At 44.0% G+C, this 23,956-nt stretch overlaps 1 protein-coding gene across 1 annotated transcript; it reads left to right on the top strand.

The window, feature by feature from the left end:
• Window positions 1-680: 680 nt before the first annotated feature.
• Window positions 681-18,546, top strand: ZNF367 (zinc finger protein 367). Its single transcript, XM_083187100.1, has 5 exons — window positions 681-1,680; window positions 11,566-11,716; window positions 12,916-13,035; window positions 15,179-15,317; window positions 16,633-18,546. The coding sequence occupies exons 1-5, from the start codon at window positions 1,306-1,308 to the stop codon at window positions 16,868-16,870; spliced, it is 1,023 nt and encodes a 340-aa protein (XP_083043226.1). The 5' UTR covers window positions 681-1,305; the 3' UTR covers window positions 16,871-18,546.
• The last annotated feature ends 5,410 nt before the right edge of the window (window positions 18,547-23,956 follow it).

The following is a 23,956-nucleotide window of genomic DNA, read 5'->3' as shown; positions in this document are numbered from 1 at the left end:
TGATTGGCCCACAGGCCAATCAATCGTACACAATGGATGACCATCGATATGTAAAAATATTGATGGTCATCCATTGCATAGTTTAGCACTATCGGTGGCCTGTTGCAGAATTGCCATCGATTGCAACCATCGATGGCAATGGCAACGATGGCCATCCCTGGGGGGGGGGGGGGGGGGGGCTGTGGAATAAAGCCTCCCTGTATGGTCCGGGCATGTAGCAAAAACCGGATGGTTCAGACCACACGGGAAGGCTGTAGCCTCCCCTTCCTGTCCCTGATGATAGCTATCACAGGGACCCTCCTCCCGGAGAAGACACCCCCCGGACCGGACACTACAAGCTCCGGACTGCAGATTTTGATGTCCGGTCCGGGGTTTTGTCCGGGTCCGGTTTTTACATAGTTCCGTTGGCTAGTGTTTATGGGGCTTTAACATGCTCTGTGCAGTGTGCACCGATAATGCGACTACACAGCAGAGGGAATGACTAGCGCGTCTTCAAGGATTATTTGTGCAAGATAATCCTGCTGTCATAGTGCTGCTGTCATATTTTGCCTTTGTAGCCAAACGCGCAGTTTCCACCCACGCACACACACACACAGCCCGGCTGCCCCGGCAAAGTGGGCTCAGTGTGTGACTGCGTGCAACATGGTTGAGCGCTGCTGCAGTGCTGGGCTTATTTGCAGAATCGTATTACACTCTAGCGCGGGAAAGTGTCAGCGACATCCATCTCCAGCCTCTGGGTGCCCCGGCAACCGCACTGGCACACCCCCGGGCGCCTCTCCTGATTGGACCAGACACGTCAATGCCCACTCACTGCTGCCTTCCCCAAATACTATAACACCGGCTGACGTCACTCACAAGGCGGGCGCAGAGCGGTGGTGACGTATCACGGGTGACGTATTCCTCTCATTGAAGGATGAGAATGTGTCAAAAAAAGAAAAACCTGTCAGCGTCACCGCCTCCACCAATCAACGCATCGGGATCATCGTTTCACAAATAGAGGACTAGGCTGACGTTATGCTTTCCCAATCACGAAGAGCGTTGCACTGAGAGGGCTCTGTTTCGTAAACTCCTATTGGCTGCCAGGCCCGCCCGTCTCCTGCACGGCGGCTAGCGCCCAGGGAGAGACAGCTGATTGGCCCGGGCCAGGCGCGAAATGTAACGCGGGAAAGAAAGAAGCGGAGCACCGTGCGGCCGCCGCCTCCTCTTTTCCCATCCATCACCTGCCTGCGCCGCGATGGGCTTTCCTGGCGGGATGTAGGCTCCACTCCAGCGAGGCCAGAGAAGTAGCCGCGTTGTCTCCTTGGCATGATGTCTAATGTGTGCCGATCTCCCGTCCTGCAGTCTCCCTTAGCCCAGGACGCGTCTCCCCCCCGCCGGGTGCTGGTGTCGGTAATCAAGGCGGTATCTCCCCCCTCCGCCCACACTCCGCTCAAGCCCCGCCGACCGCCCTTCAGTGCCGGGACCCCGTCCCAGCTCAGCCCCGTCCCGACCAGTCCCGGCTTCAGCGACTTCATGGTGTACCCGTGGCGTTGGGGGGAAAACGCGCATAACGTCACCCTAAGCCCCGGGCCGCCCGCCAGACACCAACCGCCGGCCGCGGAGCCAGTCCACACTAACCGGGACCCCGGCCATGACGCCATCGGGATCAGAGCGGCGTCTGCAGAAGACAGCTTGGTGCGGGTAAGCGGCAGCGCTAGTGCCGGGGAGGGAGGGGTGTGACTGAAAGACAAGGAACACTGACAGCCCTGCGTGTGCCGTATGTATATCACTGTACGGTGTGGCCATGTGTCCCTGCACCTGCTGCTGTTATACTCTGTGCTGCGGAAATTGGCTACACCTGTGCGTGTCGTCATTGTCACCAAATGGTACTTTATCACCGGCCACTCAGCCCCCAACTGTCAACTTAAATTAGTTAAAAATATGCCAGTTAGGAACTGTTTGGCATGTGGTAAAGTACCAGCCCCTTTACCAGGCTTAACAAATCTGATCCAGAGAGCTGTGTCAAGACTTCTAAAGAGATTGGTTGCTATGGGCAACTTATCCACTTCACTCTTTAAAAAGCATGGTGGTACATCTTGTGTTCGTGACAGCTATCTACTCCCCTCCTCCCCTTACCCTCCTGTCACTTCACATGTCCTATACATGAGACTCATTTTGCCCCCCTGCTAAGATCCATTGTAGTTAATTGTTCGAGTGTTCATGTGGTTGTTAAAGCTGTCCTGCCCTGTCTGGGTGACATTTGCGTCTTTAGTTGGCACATTCCTCCTTATGCAGACTGGATAACGCAATTCCAAAAGCTGGGTCTTACCTTTTGCTAATCTGATTTTTGCTGTATGAAGCAGTGATGAGTGGAGCAATACCATGGCAACCAATCAGCGAATAGATTGCTCTATTGGGGATTGTACTTACTGTATTTCATAGCTGCAGCCCACTAGGTGGAACACTTGTATACTACAGTATTTGCATGCTAGAACTATGTTTATGTTGAGACTAACAGCGTTCATAAAAGTGAAACTTGATATTACAATGAACGCTGATATCCTATTACCCATTCATCTGGGGCTATCTAATTAGCCCAAAAAGGCTGTTTAACCAGGTTTGTTTTGCCTGGTTGAAGCAAAATCCCCAATAAACGGCCCAGTTTTCCATCGGAAATGGGGCTACTGTGGAGGAAAAAACCGGTTTCACTGAACCTGTGTGTTTCCATAAGAACTCATTCTTTTTATCTGGTGACTTTTATATTGGATAGCTGTATTAAAAATATATTTAAACATTTATAGAATTGCTGCGGCACTCAAAGGGTCTTTTTCAAATGTTTGTATTGGCGAAAAACAAAATCAGTGCATATACATGGAATAAATGGACCAACGGTTCAATGCTGATCAGGCATTTTCCTTAATGGCCCATGTATTAAAACAGGTTGACAGAGTGAATAACATGTAAGGTTATTTATACACACCTTGCTGGTCCAGAGCTGGAGCCGGAGTGAGCGTGGAGTCAACGCCCGTGTCTCTGCGAGAGGGTTTCCCGTTGATGTCAAACTGCACGCTTGCTCCTGCCCTGTTCTTCCATTCCTCTACTTCATCTTCAGTCTCCTCGACAACTTCGACACCTACTTCAGAACTGATGCTGGTCTTGGTTCTACCAGCTATACCCCTATTTATGCTGTATTTTATCAACACACCGGTACGTTACCTTGTAACTTGTTTTGTTTGCTATGTACGGCGCTGCGGACACTGTGGCGCCTTATAAATAAACAAACTACTACTACTTGCCCGTTTACATGGTGACGTGTCTCCAAGCGGAGATGTCGCCATGGATACAGGGATCTTCCTGCCGGTCCGTTTCTTGCTGGCCCCCTGTTCTGACATAAGCTGACTTCTATAGCAAATGGATACTATGCTATTTGCAATGCTCAGTGGACATAGTAAACTATATACAAGTACTGTGGGACAGTTTGACTCAGCAGCTTTAGTGAAATGAGGGGAGAGATTAGCCAGAAGGATTCCCACTGGTTATAAAAGACAATCCATATAATAAATGGATGGATGTAAAGGAGGAAATTTTGCAGATAAGACACACTTAAGTTTATGAAAAACATTCCATATTCTAGATAGAGTGACAAAAGGGAGGTAATAAACAAGGCTTGTCGTTGTACATTTATTTCCTGAGTGCTGCCGTCAAAACAGAGACTGTGTGCACTGAAGGCGCATGTCAAACATTTAGGGCATGGCTTTGTGGGGAAGGGGTGTGGCCACATAAAAGTACCAATTCACATTACACCACACACCGTAATGCCACCTAAACATTACGCCAAACACCTTATTGTGAGGGAGGGATAGAAAGAGTGAAGGCGTTGCTGTCAGGGTGCGACACAGACTCACACAGAGGGGCAGGGAGGAATGGAGACAGCTACAGTAAGAGGACTGCTACACAAATCAGGCTGCCAGTCATCCTGCACATACTTCAGGGCACACTCCAGGACACCTTTGCTGCACCAATCAGGATTCTGTCTTTGTCCATTGTTTCTAGAACTAAATTAAAAGTATGGCCAGCCACAACAGGAGGGATCGGGTGAGTGAAATCCCAGCACATGTCTATGCTCTCCTCTCCTACAGTCAGCTCTGCCTGTTAAGAGTTAATTAGTGAGCTGCAGCCTCTCTGCCAGCTGCGCAGTGAGGGGAGGAGGGACAAGTGGGCCAGCACTCAGAGCCTGGAGGAGGCGACAGTGACACACAGAAAGCAGCACCGCAAGGTTCTGGTGTTCGCTCCATCTCACTGTTGTTAAGGCACAGTGCAGGAGCCAGCTTATGCGGCTTCCATTCACTGCTGCCTATAACTCCGCGGTGACAGGGCCCTTTAGTTTTTCGTGCCCGGCAGAGCGAGGTGTAACGCGACCATAGTCATGCTGTGACTCTCAGCGACCGCATCTCTTACTGCGGAGGAAACCGATCCCTCTGGCCCTCACACACATTAACACACCGCACATGCCCAAACAGGTGAAACGCATCCCAGGGGAGTGGGGACGCAGCCATTCATAAAAAATGAATCCCTGGTGCACTAAAGTGGGTAAAATACTCGCACATGCACTGTGGCCGATGTGAAGGCGACAACCACAGTTTTTTTAGTTATTGGGAAGGCAGGGAACTCTTATGGGGATTGGGACTGGTGGCGATCTCCCCATGTACTGCCAGCTATGAAACTGAGGGTTGATGGTCTAGGGTAGTGGTAGCCAACCCTAGCACTCGAGAGCTACCAACAGTTCACTATTTCCAGTCAACCTAGCTGCTGCACTCATTAATCACTGACACATTTTAAAAGATCCACAGGTGGAACTAATTACTTCACTTGTGATTCTGTGAGGAGACCTGCAAAACATGCACTGTTGGTAGCTCTCGAGGACTAGGGTTGGCTACCCCATGTCTAGGGTGAAGAATAAGGCAATGCTCACTATTTTTACAGCGATGGATCCTGCATCTCTGCCAAGGTCAGCATGACATACCTGTTGGTGGGGGGACTAGGGGGCAAGTGACTGATCCCTGGTACCCAGAGGTGTGGGCAGGAGTGCTGGACATAGAGGGGGTGGGCAGGAGAGCAGTAGTCCCAGATAGCCTGGCTTAGCTCTGCTGTCCTGTTAGTGGCACTCCACTGCCGTTGGGGTGGCTCCAGTGAGCGAAGCACACAGGTCCTGAAGTTGCTGCCGCTCTGATCCGAGGTGCAGATGGTTCCCCAGGCACAGAGACAGGGAGGAAATAAAGTGTGGAAGCGTAGGAAGGAGCGGAGAAAGACGAGGCCACAGATATAGAGATGTGAGATGGATGGGGAATAAGAGAGGGTTGAAAGAGGAGGCTGGGGGGAGGAGAGAGATGTGGGTAAGGGTAGAGAAAAAGGAGAGATGGCAGGTTAGCAAGGGTGACAGGTGGGGTGGGCGAGAGAGAGAACATAAGATAGAGAAGGAGAGTAGAGAAAAAAGAAGACTGGCGGAGAGAGCGAAAAAGTGGAAAGAGACAAGGTGGGGGGTGAGCTGATGGGAACAATGGCTGGGTCCCCACCCAGGATGCCGGCCGCTGCTGGGGACAGGCTCAAAGAACCAATCCCCAGTGCAACTGTAGGGCACCTTCCTGCCAGCTTGTATGGCCAGTATTCAATGCTCCCGATCCACCGTTTTTTTCGGCGAATGGGGCTGTTTTCACTTCTTGCAGTGATTTTTTTTTTTCACTGAAGATGATATGATTCACCCTATTCAATGTTTGCCGATTGTGAACAGTGAATGCCGGCCAGTTCTCCATTTCATGATCGCTGCAATTCGCTTGTGTATTTCAATAGGGTTTTCACTAGGATTCGCAGAGAGTGTATTCAATGCTAGGATGGCAAATTGCTTTCTCCCTGATTTTTGCCATGATTCACCATTTTGCATTCGACATCTTTTTAAGGTGAACTGGAAAATGATCTATTAAAATAAAGGGTTTTTTTTTGTCAAGAAATCAGATTATTATTTTTTATTATTAATGTGCTCGAAGCACATTAATATATAATTTTTTTTTTTACACTTTCGCCAGCAAGGAGCCGGGAGCTGCTCATTAATATTCATATATTCACTGCACTCTGGTCCCGATCATTACATATGCAGGATCGGGACCAGGGAGTGCAGCGGCTCCTATCCCAGTCCCCTGCCAGCTCTAGGGGGCTCTCCCTGTATCCCTGCCAGCCCTCCTTCACCCCCACAGTGTCGGGCCCAGGCAGGGAGGCTTCCATCTCCCTGCCTGCAGCCGTTCCCCAGCTCCATGCGGCATTCGCCGGGGATGTTAAAATTCGCCGCCAGGGGCAGAGAGCCCCTGCGGCGTTGAATAGGGCGGACGGACGGCAGCCGGGCGAATTGCACTAAAGGGAGAATAACGGCGAAGTGCAGCGTATCCTACACAAGATTCGCTGCCAGCCACGATCCCGGCCATTGAATACTGGCCTATGAGCACCGTGTCGCGGGAGAGTCTCTGCAACACATGAGAGCCCCAGTACCACTTTCCCCAGCCACTGTACCCCAACCCCCGCAGTTATAGGAACTTGTGGCTGGGCACCTCTGCCTGCAGCCGCCGCACCTATTGCCTCTTGTGTGCTGGAAGCTGAGGAGACTCAGCGCTCACACAAGCCTGCAGGAAGGCACCCTCCAGTTGCACCAAAACCGGGGGGGGCTGTTCGCTGAGCCCATCTCCAGCAGCGGCCGGCATCCTGGGTGGGGGGGACCCAGCCATCGTTCCCCATTACCCCCAGGCGAAGGTGCCCAGCCGCAAGTTCCTTTAGCTGCTATGTGGTGTGGCAGCATTACGTTCCTGGCAGCAGCAGAGACTGCACAGGCACCCCTGGACCCGGCACATGGATGGACAGTAGTGGATAGGGGATGGTGGTGCAGGTGCACCACAGACTGGTGATGGGGGATTGCACTGTGGGGGGATTGGGCAATGGGGGGGGGGGGGTGCTGGGGGATCATGCTGCCGGGGATGGCGCGGGGGGGGGGGGGGGACTGGTGATGGTGCTGGGGAATCATGCTGCAAGGAGATTGGGGATCGCACCAGGGGGTTTGCTGCAGGAGACTAGGGATGCTGCCGGGAATCGAGCTGTGGGGGGATTGGGGATGCTGCCAGGGATCACACTGCAGAGGGACTAGGTATGCTGACTGGGGATGGTGTAGGTAGGTACCACCTAGTCCCTTTAATTCCGGACACATATTAATTACACAGGTTCTGTGGCTGGCTAACTTCAAGACTCCACTTCACCTGATTTTAAACTGCCACAGAACCTGTGTAATTAACATGTGTCCGGAATTAAAGGGACTAGGTGGTAACCCTAGGTGTAGGGCAGGCATTCTCAACCACAGTCCTCAAGGCACACCAACAGTGCAGGTTTTAGTGATATCCAGGCTTCAGCACAGATGGTTTATCAGAATCCCTCAGATACTAATTGTCACCTGTGCTCAAGCCTGGATATCTAGAAAACCTGCACTGTTGGTGTGCCTTATCGTGGTTAGGAAATGCCTGGTGTAGGGGGATTACACTGCAGAGGGACTGGGGATACTGCAGGGGAATGCTGACGGGGGACTGGAAATGCTGCCAGGGGATCGCTGGGGGAGTAGGACTGGTGATTCTGTAGTGTAGGGGGATCCTCTTCTCTTGTTCACCTTCGCCGATGACACAGAAGAAGTAGGCTGACACATCTGGGCAGTTCCCCCACACATCAGGACGATCAGCTGGGAAAAATCAAACAGGTTTGATTTTTCTCAGCTAGTTGGAATGACCGATTAGGGCAGTTTATCAGCGTTTTTGACCGTGTGACCCACTAGAAAGATTATCATTCCAACCAGCCAAAAGTTGGCTGGTTGGAACGATATCTTTCTGATGTGTGGCCAGCATTAGATGGTTGGTTAAGGGCTATGAGTTTGAGGGCAGGGTTATACATTTCTCTGACTGGCATATTCTCACAATCTGCATTGTTGGGAACATTTTTTGTGGCTAGAAGTTTTCTGTTTTTATATATTGTTTTCTTATGGGGTTTTTTTTTTTCTAGCCGCAACCCTATAATGCATCATTGCCAGTATTCTAGGCAAGAATTTGTGGTGGTGGTGGTGGCTGTATGTATTTCAGAAGTAAGTAGCTGTAAAGTGTAACTCTGGGAGGGGGAGGAGGTTTTAACTTGTGTCGTGATGTACTGACTGTAGCTCAAAAGTAATTCAATTGCTGTTATTGTAAGCACACGACTAGTGATTTCTGCTCACACCCTCTTGAAGCTACTGTACATCTAAAATCAGACTTAACCAAGGCCTCAGACAGGACTGTGCTCTGAGCAGTCCTATGGCAAGTAAGGAGGTGGTGTGCAGGCATGAGTGGGGCCTGCTACCTTTCATAGAGCTTGATGGAGACACAGTGGCAGCCGGAAGTAACAGTAGAGCAGGAATGGCGTTTCCCAGCATTGCATACTTAACTAATTGTGTTGTGCCTGCCCTGGCTTTAAGTACAGTTGTGATGTTGTTGCATGTGCTTACAGCATCGCACCCAGCTGTTAAGTCCAGAAATACAGTTTACAACAACTAATCTTTTAGCATTAGTCACAGTAAATGACAACTCTTGACTACAGTGCCTAATGTGATGCTCTCTCTTGGATAGTTCTGAATAATTTATCTGGGATCTACACCACTGCTTGACTGTAAAAATTAACATGATTTTCAAATGTTAGGTATTTTAGTATAATCGTCATGCCAGGATGAATTAACAAAGCAACAAATTCTTCTGATATGTTGAAACACCCCCCCCCACCCCCCCCCCCCCTTAATTTTTTGCATCACATCACTATCCTTTTTGAAGTTAGTACAAATAAGCACTCCTTGTCCAACATCAGAGTGGGTGATTTTTCAATAGTTTTTTTTACTGCACAAAAAAAGGGATGTTCGATGGGACAATTTTGTTGTTGCTCTGTTTGTGCACTAATAGCCATAGGAACACAAATTTCAGCTTGCATCCTTCTGAGCAGAAATGTTTGAAAATGTGTGAAAAGTTTATGCAACTGAATCCAGTCTTTTTTGGGTGCGACATGCACAGGGAGTAAAAAATGCAAACACTGGTCTGTTAGGGCATAAAAACAAAACCTTTTGGATATCGTCCTGTAATCGCCTATTCCTTTAGATGGGAGACTAGGCACGCAAAAAAACAGTATTTGCCCCAGAGAGTTTAATAAAGCCTATAGCACTGATGGCTAACCTTGGCACTCCAGCTGTTGTTGAACTACACATTCCAGTGTGCCCTGCATCAGTTTTGGCATGGCCAATTAGCAAAACTGTAGCAGGGCATGCTGGAATGTGTAGTTCAACAGCTGGAGTTTCAAGGTTAGCCATCTCTGGCGTATAGTAATATAAAGGAGCAATGGTTTGAGTAACTTACTGCCCTTAAGATAACTTCATAACTGATATAACGGGTTTAAATATGTACCTCTGTATTCAAAAATCCCTTTTGGGCCCTACACGCTCACATGTGACAGCGCTGTGTGCTGAGAGATCTGTCAGGGCCGGTGTTCTCTGCTGAGAACAGTGGCTCTGACTATTAGTGAGATTTATCCAGCATATTAGATATTAATCACCGGGTTGATGGCGACACGCGGGTCCATGCACCGCTGTCGCTATGCCCCTGCACATAGAGCAATGTATGGCTATTTTCTGAGCGATGTAGTGAGATAGCTCAGAAAATGGCCTGACATCGCAACGTGTGTGGGCCCCATAATGTCATTAATGTTGCAGAATGCTAATAAACACCCAACCCATTGAAAGTAAAGTAAATTGTTAATAGGTGTGTGACTGCACAGATGAGAATCAATGGAAGGTGTAGGCTGGCCATGTAAAGAGCCGTGGCCTGGAAACACGCATTTTTCCAGGCTGCTCCCAGAAAATGTCTATTGCAACCCCCATCAAACATATACTGCAATTGCAGTGTAAGTGCATGCATGCGCAGATTTCAGAAAATCGTGATCTGCGATTTTATGAGATCTTCGGTTTGAATTAGGTCCCATATGTAATTTGACCTTTACAATTATCGATGTTGGAAAATAACTTTTTTTTTTCCTATGAAATTGCGACTCATACTGAAGTATTGTCCTAGTTTATTTAAGTTTTTGTCCCTAGAATTAGGCCAGGTGATCTATCTTTCTGTTAACACTAGAATAAGCACTTTTTTAAACTGTCCTGTGGACGTAGTCTCCAAAGGCTACAGGAAACTAGTATTTGTAGTCGGGAGCATAGCCAGAACTTTGTGGGCAGCATAACATTTTGATGTGGGCCTCCCCCTTAATTCTTGTAGAAGAGCTACTTTGCTCTGCAGCATTTGTTTATGCACCATGGTACTGCCCTAGTTCACATGCCACAAAATGGCCTCAATTTACAATATGCAACATTGTACTGCTATTAGTAAAAAAAAATATGCCGCACAGCATCAGGGGTGACTGGACCTGGCAGTAGAGCCAGCATCGTCAAGTGCATACACAGTTGCTGATGCATGCAGGTGTGATGGAGGATAGTGCTGACAATGCACCGCAGCAGACCTATTCAGCGTCATATTACACACACTGGTCAATTTGAATCATTGTGGTCTGGTCAAGGAGATGCACCCAACGTTTGACCGACTGGCAATATACCAACATTCATTATACTGTCGACATTTAACATGCCGACAGGGGAACATGCGTTTTCAAGCAATTTTTGCACAAAAACACTTTTTCATACTTTACCAGTGTATCACTTAGACTGCTGACACACACACACACCAAAAACCCATAGAAACATGTTGGCATGTTAACTGTCGGTATTTTGACCATGTCGGTCATTTGAACTTAATATAGTTAGCAGAATTAATATTTAGAGAGTAGTTATGTGACTTGGCACACTCTATGTGGGTTGTGAAGAAAAACTAACATTGGAGGGGAAACTGTGAAAAGGATAACTTTGCAAGTTCTTTGCTTCATATTTTCAGAAGCCTAGTTTACATGTTTTTAATGTCCCTCTTATTGTAATTGAATACACATGTTTAGTCATGCCACATACCCACACTTGGGGATAATTCTATTAACTGCTCTAAATTGATTCCTGGGGGCATAATCAATTCGTGCTGTCCACTGGCAGTATTGTATTTTTATTCATTTTCACCTGTCTGGGCAGGAGAAAAAAACCTGCAGTACTGGACCTGTTTTTGCTGCCGCAGTTGCGAAAACATGGTTTTTGGAACTTATCCCAAATCAAAGTGCTTTTCTTGATCAAACCGGTCAGTGCCCCCGTGGGGGAAAAAAAGGTTTTATTGGGCAATAAATCGCAGACAAGTACTTTTTATTTTGTTTTCAGAAGACTTTAACCTGCTCAAATAAATTCCCCCTCCACTTAAAGTGTTTTCTAAAGAACTATTTAGAATTTAAATTTTATATCTTACGTTTTACATTTATTAACGTAATTAAGCCCTTTCCGTGGACCTATAATGGAAGTGAACAGCAAAAGAGGCACACGTGTAGAGTCCACTGAACATTGTCTATTTATCAAAACAGGATGCGATCAGACGTGGCCGTCCAAGGGCAGAAACGGTTCGAGACTTAATAAGTGAGGGTGAGCACTCTTCCAGCAGGATCCGGTGCAATATTTGCAACAGAGTTTTTCCTCGTGAGAAGTCTTTGCAAGCTCATAAACGGACTCATACAGGTGAGTGACCAAAATAAACACGTATAATCTAATCTGCAGTGTATATTTTAGATCTGGAATTTAATGGCAAGCTATCTGCATACATCTTAGAATAATCAGGTAAATCACATCACCAAAAGTCCCTCTAATGAACTCATTGATCTATTGCTATAAAGGTACCTCATTTTGGCCTAGATACTGTGGGCCTGATATAATAAGCCTGGTGACATGATAAAGTGGAAGGTGATAACACACCGCTCCTAACTGTTTAGTTAGACTGAGGGGTAGATGTATGGAAGAAGTGATAAAGTGCCTGGTACGTTATCACCGGTCAATCAGCTCCTGATTGTCCCTTTTTGAACCCAGCCTGTAACTTACGTCAGGAGCTGATTGGCCAGTGATAAAGTACCAGTCACTTAATCACTGCTTCATATGTCTACCCCTCAGTTTGAAAAAGGACAGTTAAGAGCTGATGGGCTGCTGTGTTTTCACCTTCCACGTTATCATGTCACTTAATAATGTACATATGCCCCCTGTACCCAAGTCTCAGATTAGGGTAACCATCCCTTTTCTGGGGATATTCAATTAGTGCAGATTTTTTTTCCCCCAAAGATGGTAGATAAACACGTGGCTCGTGAATTACTTGCTTGTTTTAGTCAAAAATGGAATTTTTTTGCTGATGCAGACTTGATTTTTTAACAAAGTTGAGGCTACATCAACAGGAAAACCATCCGAAACAGCCACATTGAATAGGTATGTGCAGCTTTTTCAGCTAGCCCACTCTGACTCGTCTATTCTAAAAATGTATAGCTAAAATTTGATGGTCTTCTATGGACTGCATCTGAAGGTGTGTACTCACTGGGCTTTTTGCCTATCAGTGATGTAATAAAAATCACTGGCCGATAAATTGCTCTGTTTGCATGCACTGCATTTTCACCCAGTGATTTTCAGAGGTGAACCACTTGACTTGTAAAACATGCTGACTGGCAGTGGCAGGCAGCAACGATGTGGGAGTGCCCATCAGCGTTCTTCACCTGCCCATACACACTAGGAAATTTTGAGCTCAAAATTGCCTAGTAAATTTAGAGAAAGGTCTCTCCTCCCTTTCTGTCCTAGATAGTGCAATGTGTTGGGTGTTTTTTTGTTTTTGAAAACTTAAATATCCCTGTTTGCATTAAGGTAAAAATATTTACAGTAACTGTGTGGATGTTTACTTAAAGGAGAAAGACCGTACCTCTGTGACTATCCAGATTGTGGGAAAGCCTTTGTACAAAGTGGCCAACTGAAGACACACCAGCGACTTCACACAGGAGAGAAACCATTTGTTTGCTCAGAAAAAGGTAAGTCATTTTGATTATGGCTGCGACTTAAAATATATCTGGTACTGTAAGCTGTGGAATAGAAGAACAATATTATTTTGCGCTCTAGCAGATAACAAATTAAGTTTAAGGGGTGTACACATGGAGATTTTGATTAAATCTTCAAAAATGGGCTATAATTGCATAGCCCGATGCTGATCATTGAGCTAAAATCTTGATAATAGACTTAGTTTCTGTTTTTGGGAATATCATGGAATACAATACCTGCTCACCAATTTAAATAAACATGATTGCACACATTCTGCTGAAAGGGATTGTCACTTAAAAATGTATATCCCACACTTTATATGTGGGTTGTGATGAAAAACTGTTAATGTAGGTGAACTGTGTGAATAGGATCTTGATACACACGGGGCACAGCCGACATTGCCAGGACTAAGGGCCAGATTATCTAAGCTTCAAAAGTGATGAAATGGAGAGGGATAAACAGCCAGCCAATCAGCTTCTACCTGCCATGTCACAGACTGTGTTTGAAAAATGTCAGACAGGAGCTGATTGGATGGTTGTATTTCACTCTCCATTTTATCACTCTTGAAGCTTAGTGTATCTGGCCCTAAAGCTGGCCATACATCAGAAAGATCGATCTTAAGATCGATTGCACTCATGATTGTGTACAATTTCCCTTGAAATCCCCAGCAGTCCTTGGTGGTTTTTGGACACACAATCTACACACAATCCATCATACAATCAGTCATATAATCCATCTGCTGCATGATTTTGTACACAAGATGTGCACACAATCTGCATACAATCCATCTTACAATCAGTCATACAATCCATCTTATGATTGATTGTGTAAACAAGATGTGCACACAATCTGCATACAATCCATCTTACAATCAATTGAGATTGTATGATTGGGTACAATATCTTTCTGATGTATGGCCAGCTTAAGTCCCTTGTGTACATGGCTTTAGATCATAGGTACAGATTTCACCACTCTTCTGAGATGCTAAATGGTGTAAATAAGCAGAGAAGAAGAAAATAAACAGTTGTAGTACTCGGAGAGCATTTGTTGGGCAGGGGATGCAATTGTGATCCCTTCAGGCTTTTTATATGAGTGATATAAAACTATTTTGATACCCGTTTTGTTCCTGCACACCTCTTTGTTGCAGAAAAATGTCTGATGGTGGTTAGGAGGTGGCAACACCTCCTCATTCGCTTCTATTTGGGCCATTAAGTTTCCTTAGAGCGACAGTTTTCGCAACCATCTCAGCTTGATCTTGACTCCATGTTGCTGACAATCAGGCTGACTTCTATGATCTTTCATTGATCCAAGAAGTCTGAAAAATCAAATTGCATAATTTTGTGCCTCCACAATGCATGTGACGTTCTGCTGACCACACACGTGTGGTGACCATTGTGTAGTAACTTAATTCTTATTGTCTGACTGGGTCCCTGAACAAAATAGTTTGAGACCCTACCTTAGACTGTAATCAGGGCTGCAAAATATAGCCTTGTTTTCTACACTACCACAGCACGTATATAAATATTTCTTGCATACAGATTTTAACCTAGGCATTTCCTGCTGTGGATAGACCTAGTAGCCCTATCACAGGGTTAGAATACCGCAACTAAAGGGGTCCATACACTGTACAATTGTTAGGTTCTTTACTTATGGTTCTGTGAGGAGACCTGGAAACCGTTAACTGTTGGTAGCGATCAAGGCCTGGAGTTGGCTACCCCTGATCTACACTAATCTAAACTACCATAACCCCCACCCCGATTAGAGGATAAAAAAAATTAACATGAACAGGTCAATAAACTGAACGACCCTAAGCTAGGCTCAACTCCCTTGCAACTTATACAAATTATGAAAGTTCCACAAGAAAAGATGAATATTTTACAAACACATAGCACACAGGATAAACTTAAAATGCAACCTAAAAAAAACAAGATATACAAATACATCAATACAATCAGCTGAAGGGAGCAAGAATTGAATAACTCCAATAAATACACATTAATATAGATACTGAGAAGCATTCATACTACTGTACTTTAGTGTTTATGGTGAACATAAGAGGGCATTCTTAAGAGGGCTATAGTCTACAACATACTTCCTATTCATGCAATATTATGACGCCTTTGTTTTTGTCTTTAGGGTGTTCGAGTCGATTTACTCATGCAAACCGCCATTGCTCTAAGCATCCATATGCCAGACTGAAGAGAGAAGAACCAAGCGATAAGGCAAGCAAGATTCAAGTTGCTGACAACAAAGATTCAGCAGAATGGTTGGCAAAGTGAGTATTTTTATATAGGCAGAGTCCGCACTCAATCGTTCATGTTTTCAGACGGGGGTGCTCCAACATATGACTGAACATCAATGGTACATTGGTGGAAGACATGGGCACTCACCAAGGACTTAATCAGCAACAAGGATTTATTGTAGATACAAGAGGTACATCCGACGTAACGTGACGTTTCGGTCTAGTATAGACCATCATCAGGAATATGTACAGCAAGCATAATCAATCTCATGATCAGAACAGGCAACCTGGTATCCATCCTCCAGAGAGGATACAATTGTATAGCCTCACCGGGCCAGTTTATATACCTAAGACCCGGAAGTGATGTCATCACTTCCTGGTTGTACACCACCGAAATTAAATGCAGCAAAAGCAAAGTTATTATGGATCTCAACTGGATCACAATATACGCACAGTCACTATAATAAATAGCTAAATAAACCATGTGTGAAATAGACAAGTAAATAGCGCTCAGCCGTCAGTCCGGAAGTTACTGGTGCGTTCCACCGTCCAGGCGGAAGTGACGCTTGCGTTCCACCAGCCGCGCGAAGCATAATAGGAATGCAGGAAACTCCCGCGCATATATATATATATATATATATATATATAATATATAATTTTTCAAAAAAGCTGGCAGACCAATTATCTTTAGCTAAAGTGCGTACACACGGGCTATAATAGCTGGCAATATGGTCGCTGAGAGACCGTATTGCCAGCAATTGGAGTGTGCACCGGCTATAAATCGCCAAGTGCGCGCTCCCGTTTTTAGCCCCCTTATGAACGCTGGTTCCCTCTGCAACTCCCCATCTCTGGTCGCTGATGAAAAGGAGACACTGAGCAATATATTGCCCCCGTGTGTACACAGCTTGAATGCATGTTTGACTTGTAGTTTTGTAAATGTTTAATGGCTATAGCTTTTCTAAAAAGAAAATTTCTGCGTATTGCCAAAAAAATCCACCCTTTTCTTAGAGGTGGTTTTTCTGCACTGTAGTGATGCAGTTTTGTGTCTCTGTATAAAAGGGGGCTGCAGGGGGAGTACGTAATGAAGAAACACTTTTTAAATGGGGATGGGGGCACTGGTATGGTGGCAAGACTCCATACAAGGTCTATCTTCTGCAATATGTCCATTTTGCAGTTTAAAAAAAGTGTGAAGATGGTTATGGGAAACTTCTACATAAAATGTTTTTTTTTTTTTTTTTTTTTTTTTTTTTTTAATGGGGGGGGGCACTAATTGAAAAATATAGATATTAAATTTTCTTTTCAAATATACATGTGTATACTATGTTTAAATTGTGAATATTCTCTGCAGACATTGGGAGAGGCAAGAGCAGCTGCCATCCTCTTTAAAGATGAAATCCCTTCAGAAAGCAGACCAGGAGCAACAGGACCCATTAGAATATCTTCAGTCTGATGAAGATGAAGAAGATGAAAAAAATGGTCCTCACTCTGCTGCCCGTCGTCGTTTGCAAGAGCAGCGGGAGCGTATGCATGGCGCTTTAGCTCTTATTGAACTAGCCAACTTGGCTAGTGCACAGTTACGCCAGTAACCCTATTGAGATGTACGAAATGTCCTACCCTTGCAGTATATTGGCCTTATTTCTTTCTGTCAGAGGAATACTTTTGAGCGTGTACTTCTGTTAGCGGGGAAAAGAAAGTTACAAAATACAGCTTTGGGTTATAAGCTAAGCACCTTATTTGCTTGACATAGGCTGCTATCCTGTAGAATTTTTTTTATGAAGAATGTCATTGCTTCCTAATTGTGGAAGTAGGAATTGCACTTTTTATGGTAAAGATTGTTGTAAAGTGTTTTATATATAGATATATAATATTTTGTAAATATGGAACAGAAAGAAAGGATTGTTTCTGCATCTGTAAAAAAAAATGCTGGATTTTACAAGCTTAACATGTTCATTTTGTTGAACTTTTTTGTTAAAACCTTTGGGTTGGTACATTATATGGTGTATTGTACCCTCTCAGTAGCAAAATTATTCTAGTAATATTAGTTACTAGAAGTGCTACTTTTTTAACCTAACTTATATTTCCAGGTACCAGGCCAAAAGTTCATTTGACCCTGTTAACTAATGTTATCTTAGGATGACTTGCAATTGTCCAAAGTATACAAGTCAAGCTTGTAAAATGAAGGCAGGGTAGAACTTTGCCCATGAAATGGTCCTTGATGTACGAAAGCACTTGTTTTATTAAGGGGCGGATGTTTTACAGGTAGTATTGATTTGTAATGAACTATTTTTAGATTATCTGCAAACACTAAATTTTTAACATTCAGCTTTTAGGATTTTTTAATTGTTTTTGCAAACTGCCAGGCTGCAACTTGTTTTCTACTGCCTATAAGCCACTTTATTGCTTCTACATGCCAAGATTTGTGCTATAAATGATTCTGCTTTTTAAATAGGCATAACATACAAATGTAAATTTGGTAACTACTAAAAAAAAAACTGGTTTTAAAATACTTGTATTTTGGCATAAAAATTGGCTATTGTATTTCAAAGGTAAAGTGATGTGTTATCTACAGTAATTGCTCAACCATGCAAATCTTGGTGCTAGATGCAGGATTTTTATTTAACAATTTTGTTCTCGCCTTAAACATGGAGTACATATTTGTTGGACATTTCTTTGTATCTGATATGATTATACTTCTAGACAAACTATTTGGCAAACCACATTAATTTTGGGTAAAACACCCGTCTCTAAATGTCCGTAAGTTGATAGTAATCTATATCATATTTGTTTAATATAAGTATTATGAGTTAAGCTAAAGCACTTGTACCAATATTTAAGTATCTTGTTTTTTAGGTATGTTAATCCTTTTCCTCCCCTCGTTTGTGGTTACATGAGTGTATTGCTTTTACTCCATGTTTTGCACAAAACTGATTTATTTTCAAGCTGGAAGCAGTGATGAAACCATTTCGTTATGCACTTATTTCCAAAAAGGGAGTCGTTAATTCACTACTTAAAAGGACACCCAAAACACAAGTTAGCTTATACTAAAGAGCTACTAGTAATATATATTTACACTTAAATATAATTGCTTTTTATTTTTGGTAACATGTGTTAGGTTTATTGGGTCTCTTTAAACTGCTTTTTGTTTTAAAAAATGTGGTTTGTTTTTCAGTGTCATCCCGCTTATAGCTGTAGGTAGTTTGGCTTGAATTTTTAGCATAAGTGTATTCCATGCTTTGAATAAAATATATATAATTTAATATTCCGTATGACTCACAATTGGTCTTTGTGTCCCAGTGTGCAAGAGAAGCTTCCAAATCCCATTCACTATTTAGAAGGATTTAGTATGGATGTTTTTTGTGGTTTTTTTTTTTTTTTTCTCTCCTAGATTTTACCTGTCCTTTCCAGTGATTGGATTATCCCACTGAAGTTTTAGAGTTTTGTGTAATGTGTGATTCTTTTAGATGAGGGTTTCTTAAATCCTGGTCACCCTAAAGCTAGACTAGCCTGTTAGTGGCCAGCAAGATGAGATGTCGTTTGGCCATATTCACGGAACTGTTTAATGCACATATAGTTCATGATGGCATTTAGCAGCAAATCATTGACCTAACGGCCATGCCGCCCAACCAGTGAGGCAGCGGTGATACTCCTGGGCTATGCTGGGGTACACAAAATGAATGTATAGGTTAGGGAATGGAATTAAATGGTCTTCTCTTCACAAACAGCACAGCAGATTAAAAATTCACACACTTGTCACGGTAATTACATTTTAATCCTTGTTCTCCTCTCCAGCACAATCTTCATATAGGTTGCAGCAGTTCAGCATTTCCTTTTATTTGCTTTGATGGCAACTACCGCATACACAATGGTGGGACAGTATATCACATACCGTGTGCAGTCTCTAGGAATCAGTAATGTGCCAGTTGCACTCTGAGATTATTTTCAGTGTGTTCTCCCTATTTGCTTGGGGATCTCTACAGTCCACTTACTGGAATGGACACTTGGCCTTTTACCCCAAACATAGTTTCCTTTCCACTCACTCATGCTGTCCTCCCCCAAGACTTTAACCGCCTGTCCTGCTTCTTGGGGTTCCCCCCAATGCTGCTACTTCTGATGCCTTTTACACTGCGATCTTGCCTGTTGCTCTCACGCTGCTGTCCTTTCCATGGGGCTCTGGACTATCGTTCTGCCTGTCCTCCACAGCCCCAAGCATGGGCTCTCCTCACTGGAAACTAGCCTGTGTCTATGCCTCTTCAAAAAATATTCTGCTCCTTTCTTTGTTCTCCCACAACTCTCTTCACTTCTCATCCTACATCCTGTTCTTTTACTCTACAAGTCTAAGAAATGTGGTTTCACTGGGTTATAAAACTCCTCCACTCACTGATAAGGCTGCATTGCTTTTTGTAAAACATTTCACTAAAATTACACCTGCAGCTCAGACAAAGGCTGGAGTATCACACAACCCCAGTGTAAGTACACAGGAGGGAGCAGCAGTAGGTGCACACTGCATGGTATGTCTTTCCTGTCAGATCAGACCACATATTGTCTAATATGTGCCCAGTTTCCAGATTTCCAAAGTGGACACTGGATTTCCTCTACCTGTGGTGTTAGACGATTTGGTTCCCCATCATGTATGGAACGAGTCTGTGCATGCCACAGCGGGGATTGGAGCTTACCCGGGTTCCTGATGGCATCCGCGGCCTCCACTTGATAGACGCGACCATCCAGGCAGTGATGGTGTGTCCGGCATGTCCCCGCTGGCTCTGCTCGCGTCGGAGTATTGCTGGCGTCACTTCCGGCTAGCGAGATGCACGCGGCGTGCGGGTCAGCAGCCGCATGCGTTCCAAGACCCGGAAATAGGGCGTCTGTTGATGACGCGAGGTCTTCCGGCGGGGGGGGGGGCACGGTCTGAGCGCGGCGTCTTCTGGGCTAGGGGCTATTTAAAGCGCCTGGTCGGTGTTCCAGGCGCTGGAGTGCCTTGCTGGGCATATTATTATTATTTCAAGCATGGAGGATGCCTCTCCAAAAGTGACTACACTGCTGCCCAGGTAAGTCCTCTCTTGAGGACTGGATTCTTTTTTTGAGATTAGTTAGTGTTCTTGTTCTTTTTTTTTTTTTTTTTTTTAGTGTGCCTTCAGTTCCTAGAAAGAAGACTGCTAAGAAAAAGAATGCTAAAATCTGTCCCGGTTGTGACAAAAACTTTATCGGGGAAAGTGTACTTTGTCAGTACTGTTTTTTTTTTTTTTTTTTTATATATATATATATATATATAATCTTTTATTGAATTTTACAAATATAAAATTTACAACGACATTAACAAACAATTACACCTAACCTATACAGTATTGAGCAGCATTACAGTATCTTAATCTGGAAATTTCATCTCGTACCACTCACTATAACCTATAGTTAGCAGTATACATACTAGTACATTTTTTTTTTTTAACATAATTTTGCTGTATTAAAGTCATGGCGGTGGCTATACCATAATAAGTTCTGTTCTCCTCTGGAAAGCTAAGGCAAGGGTGGGCAGATGAGCTGTGTTACTCGACATTTGATGTTACATTATTTCTAGTGACTTAAAACTCCTAGGAGTAGAGCGACCTTCATACCGACTCCCCAGGGTTGTGTGCTTGTTGCTTTATTTATTAAACTTTTCCATACGACTCTCTCCAACCTCTATTTTTTAAACAATTTGTGTCTAGTATAGTGTTTTTTTGTTGTTTTTTTTTTGTTTGTTTTTTATCTCCCACACTGGATTTCTTCTAATTTCCTGTGTTACTCTAGCTAACTCTAGTGCTCTGTGTATACAGTTCTAGTGACATTATGCACACAGGCTAACATATATATAATTACTCTCAAAAATGTGAATATAAAGGACAGTAAGAGAAGACGGAGAAGAAAATAAAGCACACTGCGATTAGCCTCTTTTAGGCCATGCATCTAATTAAGTCTCCTATATATATTAAATCTCCCAACATATGAAGACTGTATTCCACCACAATCCTGACTGTATGTTAATACCATCTGACATATTATCACGCAAAACCATGTGAATATAAAGGATAGTAAGAAAAGACGGAGAGGAAAATAAAGCACACTACGATTAGCCTCTTTTTAGGCCATGCATCTAATTCAGGGGTGGGCAACTATTTTGGCTGGGGGGCCGCTTAACAAAACCAGTAAATATTCGAGGGCCGCACACATAATAAATAAATATATATATATCATATTATGTGTGCGGCCCTCGAATATTTACTGGTGTGTATATAAATACACATCTATACATACTGAAATACTGACCTACCAGAACAATTTACGCAAATACGTGCCTCATAGCGGTAGATTTACCTAAGCTTCGAAAAATTCGACAATTTTAATGGTTGCTATTGGCAACATCACCTACCATTTTCTAGGATGCAATAAAGAAATTATAGGATCTGGTTGCTATGGTTTGCAACATTACCTCTTTTAATTTTTAGAAGCTTTACCTCATAGTCACTGACAGGGCACACAGGCTGCTGCCCATAAGTTGTATGAGGTAAGCCTCATACCTCAGCTAATTCTGTAACTGTGCTGTTTGAGCAAACCAGTAGAACTGTCCTCATGCTACACCTGGAAAACAGACTGCAGTTACATAAACATAGGCAAGTGCAATAGACCACTCTGGCCATGACAGCACCCAACCAAAAGTAAACCAATGGAGAACATTGTACGTGTTTTAGTTTTGTGGTGAGGGCGGCGGCACATTGCCACTGAAGTTTAAATACACAACCAACACCTCACACCGGCAAATATGTTTTTCACAAAATCATCATTATAGCTCAAAGGAAAAATCAATAAATGACCATAGGTGGAGATGTTTTACCACAGGAAGTTGTGCTGCACTGTATAAAGGCAACAAGTAGGGGGAATCAGAGTGGAGATTTAATGTGCCCTCATCGTGTGAAACATCCAGCCTCCCCCAGCCTCTCTATTGATGAGGTCTAGACATCATAAGCTTTGCATTATGCTTACTTTGTCACTGCTGCTGCCGCCGCCGCCGCTGTTAATGCCCGTCTGTGATTGCCGCGCACAGCATTTCTGGGAGCGTGGGAGGGGATGCGGTGACGCGGCCGTGCCAACCAATGGTGAGGAGGCGGCTGCCGCGTCATCACGTTCCCTCCCACGCTCCCAGTAATGCTGTGCGTGGCAGACACTAACGGCGGCGGCGGCAGCAGTGAAAAAGCAATCATAATGCAAAGCTTATTTTAGGTCTTTCCTGGCGCTGACAAGCGGCTATAGTCCGGCCGCTTGTCATAGTAATATATGTCAGTGCGGCGGGCCAGACCTAAGCGTCTCGCGGGCCGCATCCGGCCCGCGGGCCGCCTGTTGCCCACCTCTGATCTAATTAAATCTCCTATATTAGATCTCCCAGAGTATATCCTGGGATATCAACTATATTCCACCACACTCCTGGATGTGTGTTTACACCGACTGACATATATATTATAACGCTCAAAAATGTGAATATAAAGGATAGTAAGTGAAGACGGAGAAGAAATACAGCACACTACGATTAGCCTCATTAGGCCTTATATCTGATTAGAATTCATACATTACATTAAATCTCCCAAACTGTACTTCTGGTACATACCGTAGAGTCAACCCCTAATCCTGACTTTGTGTTTACACAACTAACATATGTTTTATAACACTCAAAAAATGTGAATTATAAAGAATAGTAAGAGAAGACAGAGAAGAAGATAAAGCACACTACGATTAGCCTCAGTAGGCCTTATGTCGGGTTAGATTTCCTTCATTAAATCAATGGTTTTTTTTTTGTTTTGTTTTTTAACCTGGCTAGGGGTCGTCGTGCTCCCAGTATATTGAAGTAATCCATCTATGCCATAGTTTTGTATATCTATTCAGCGTCATCCTACTTCTGTGTACATGTTTTTCTTGTCTGGCAGTATAATTTACCAGGGCCCTCCATGTCTGGATCTCAGGGTTTTTCTCTGACTTCCATGTCCTCGCTATAATAACCTTTGCTAGGGCACACAAATTGACAATATATGGTTTATCACCTGCTTGTAGGCTAGTTCCCTTTATCACACCGAGTAAGCAGCATTTCGCAGTCATAGTTTCTCTGGGAATTCCAGTATCCACCAATACTTGCACAACTTTCCCCCAGAAGGCGGCAACCTCCGGACAGTCCCATAACAGGTGGAAGAAAGTACCCTTATCCCCTTTGCACTTTGGGCATACACTCGATGTTCGACCTGCAAATTTTAGCATCCTGGGCAGTGACATATATGCTCTATGGAATATATATAATTGGACTTGTTGCACCCGAAGGGCGTTTGTCGCTTTAGATATTACCGATTTTGCATTGTTCCACTCCTCCCCTATACCCCCTAAGTCCCCTTCCCATTTCTCTTTTAATTCTATAAGGCCATCACTGTTTTTATGCCGAGTAATACACTTGTATATTCTCGATACCAATTTAGTTTTGTCACTTGATTTTAATATTACTTTTATTGGTGATTCTCCAAATATTGGGGATATATTAGGGAATTGGACCTCCAGGGCATGCCTCAACTGGAGGAAACGGAAAAATAATGTCTGCGGTAACCCATATTCACTTTTTAGTTGAGAAAATGACTTAATCCCATCCGCATTATATATCTGACTAA

Source organism: Crinia signifera, chromosome 1, assembly GCF_055691185.1.
Source record: "Crinia signifera chromosome 1, ASM5569118v1, whole genome shotgun sequence".
Classification (NCBI taxonomy): Eukaryota; Metazoa; Chordata; class Amphibia; order Anura; family Myobatrachidae; genus Crinia; species Crinia signifera.
This window is presented reverse-complemented; position numbering and strand designations above follow the sequence as displayed.

Excerpts from the sequence above, each read along its gene's own strand:
- ZNF367 (XM_083187100.1), top strand. The coding sequence starts at position 1,306 with ATGATGTCTAATGTGTGCCGATCTCCCGTCCTGCAGTCTCCCTTAGCC. Across the intron at positions 1,681-11,565 it reads CAGAAGACAGCTTGGTGCGG|GATGCGATCAGACGTGGCCG; the intron begins GTAAGCGGCAGC and ends TTATCAAAACAG. Across the intron at positions 13,036-15,178 it reads ATTTGTTTGCTCAGAAAAAG|GGTGTTCGAGTCGATTTACT; the intron begins GTAAGTCATTTT and ends TTTTGTCTTTAG.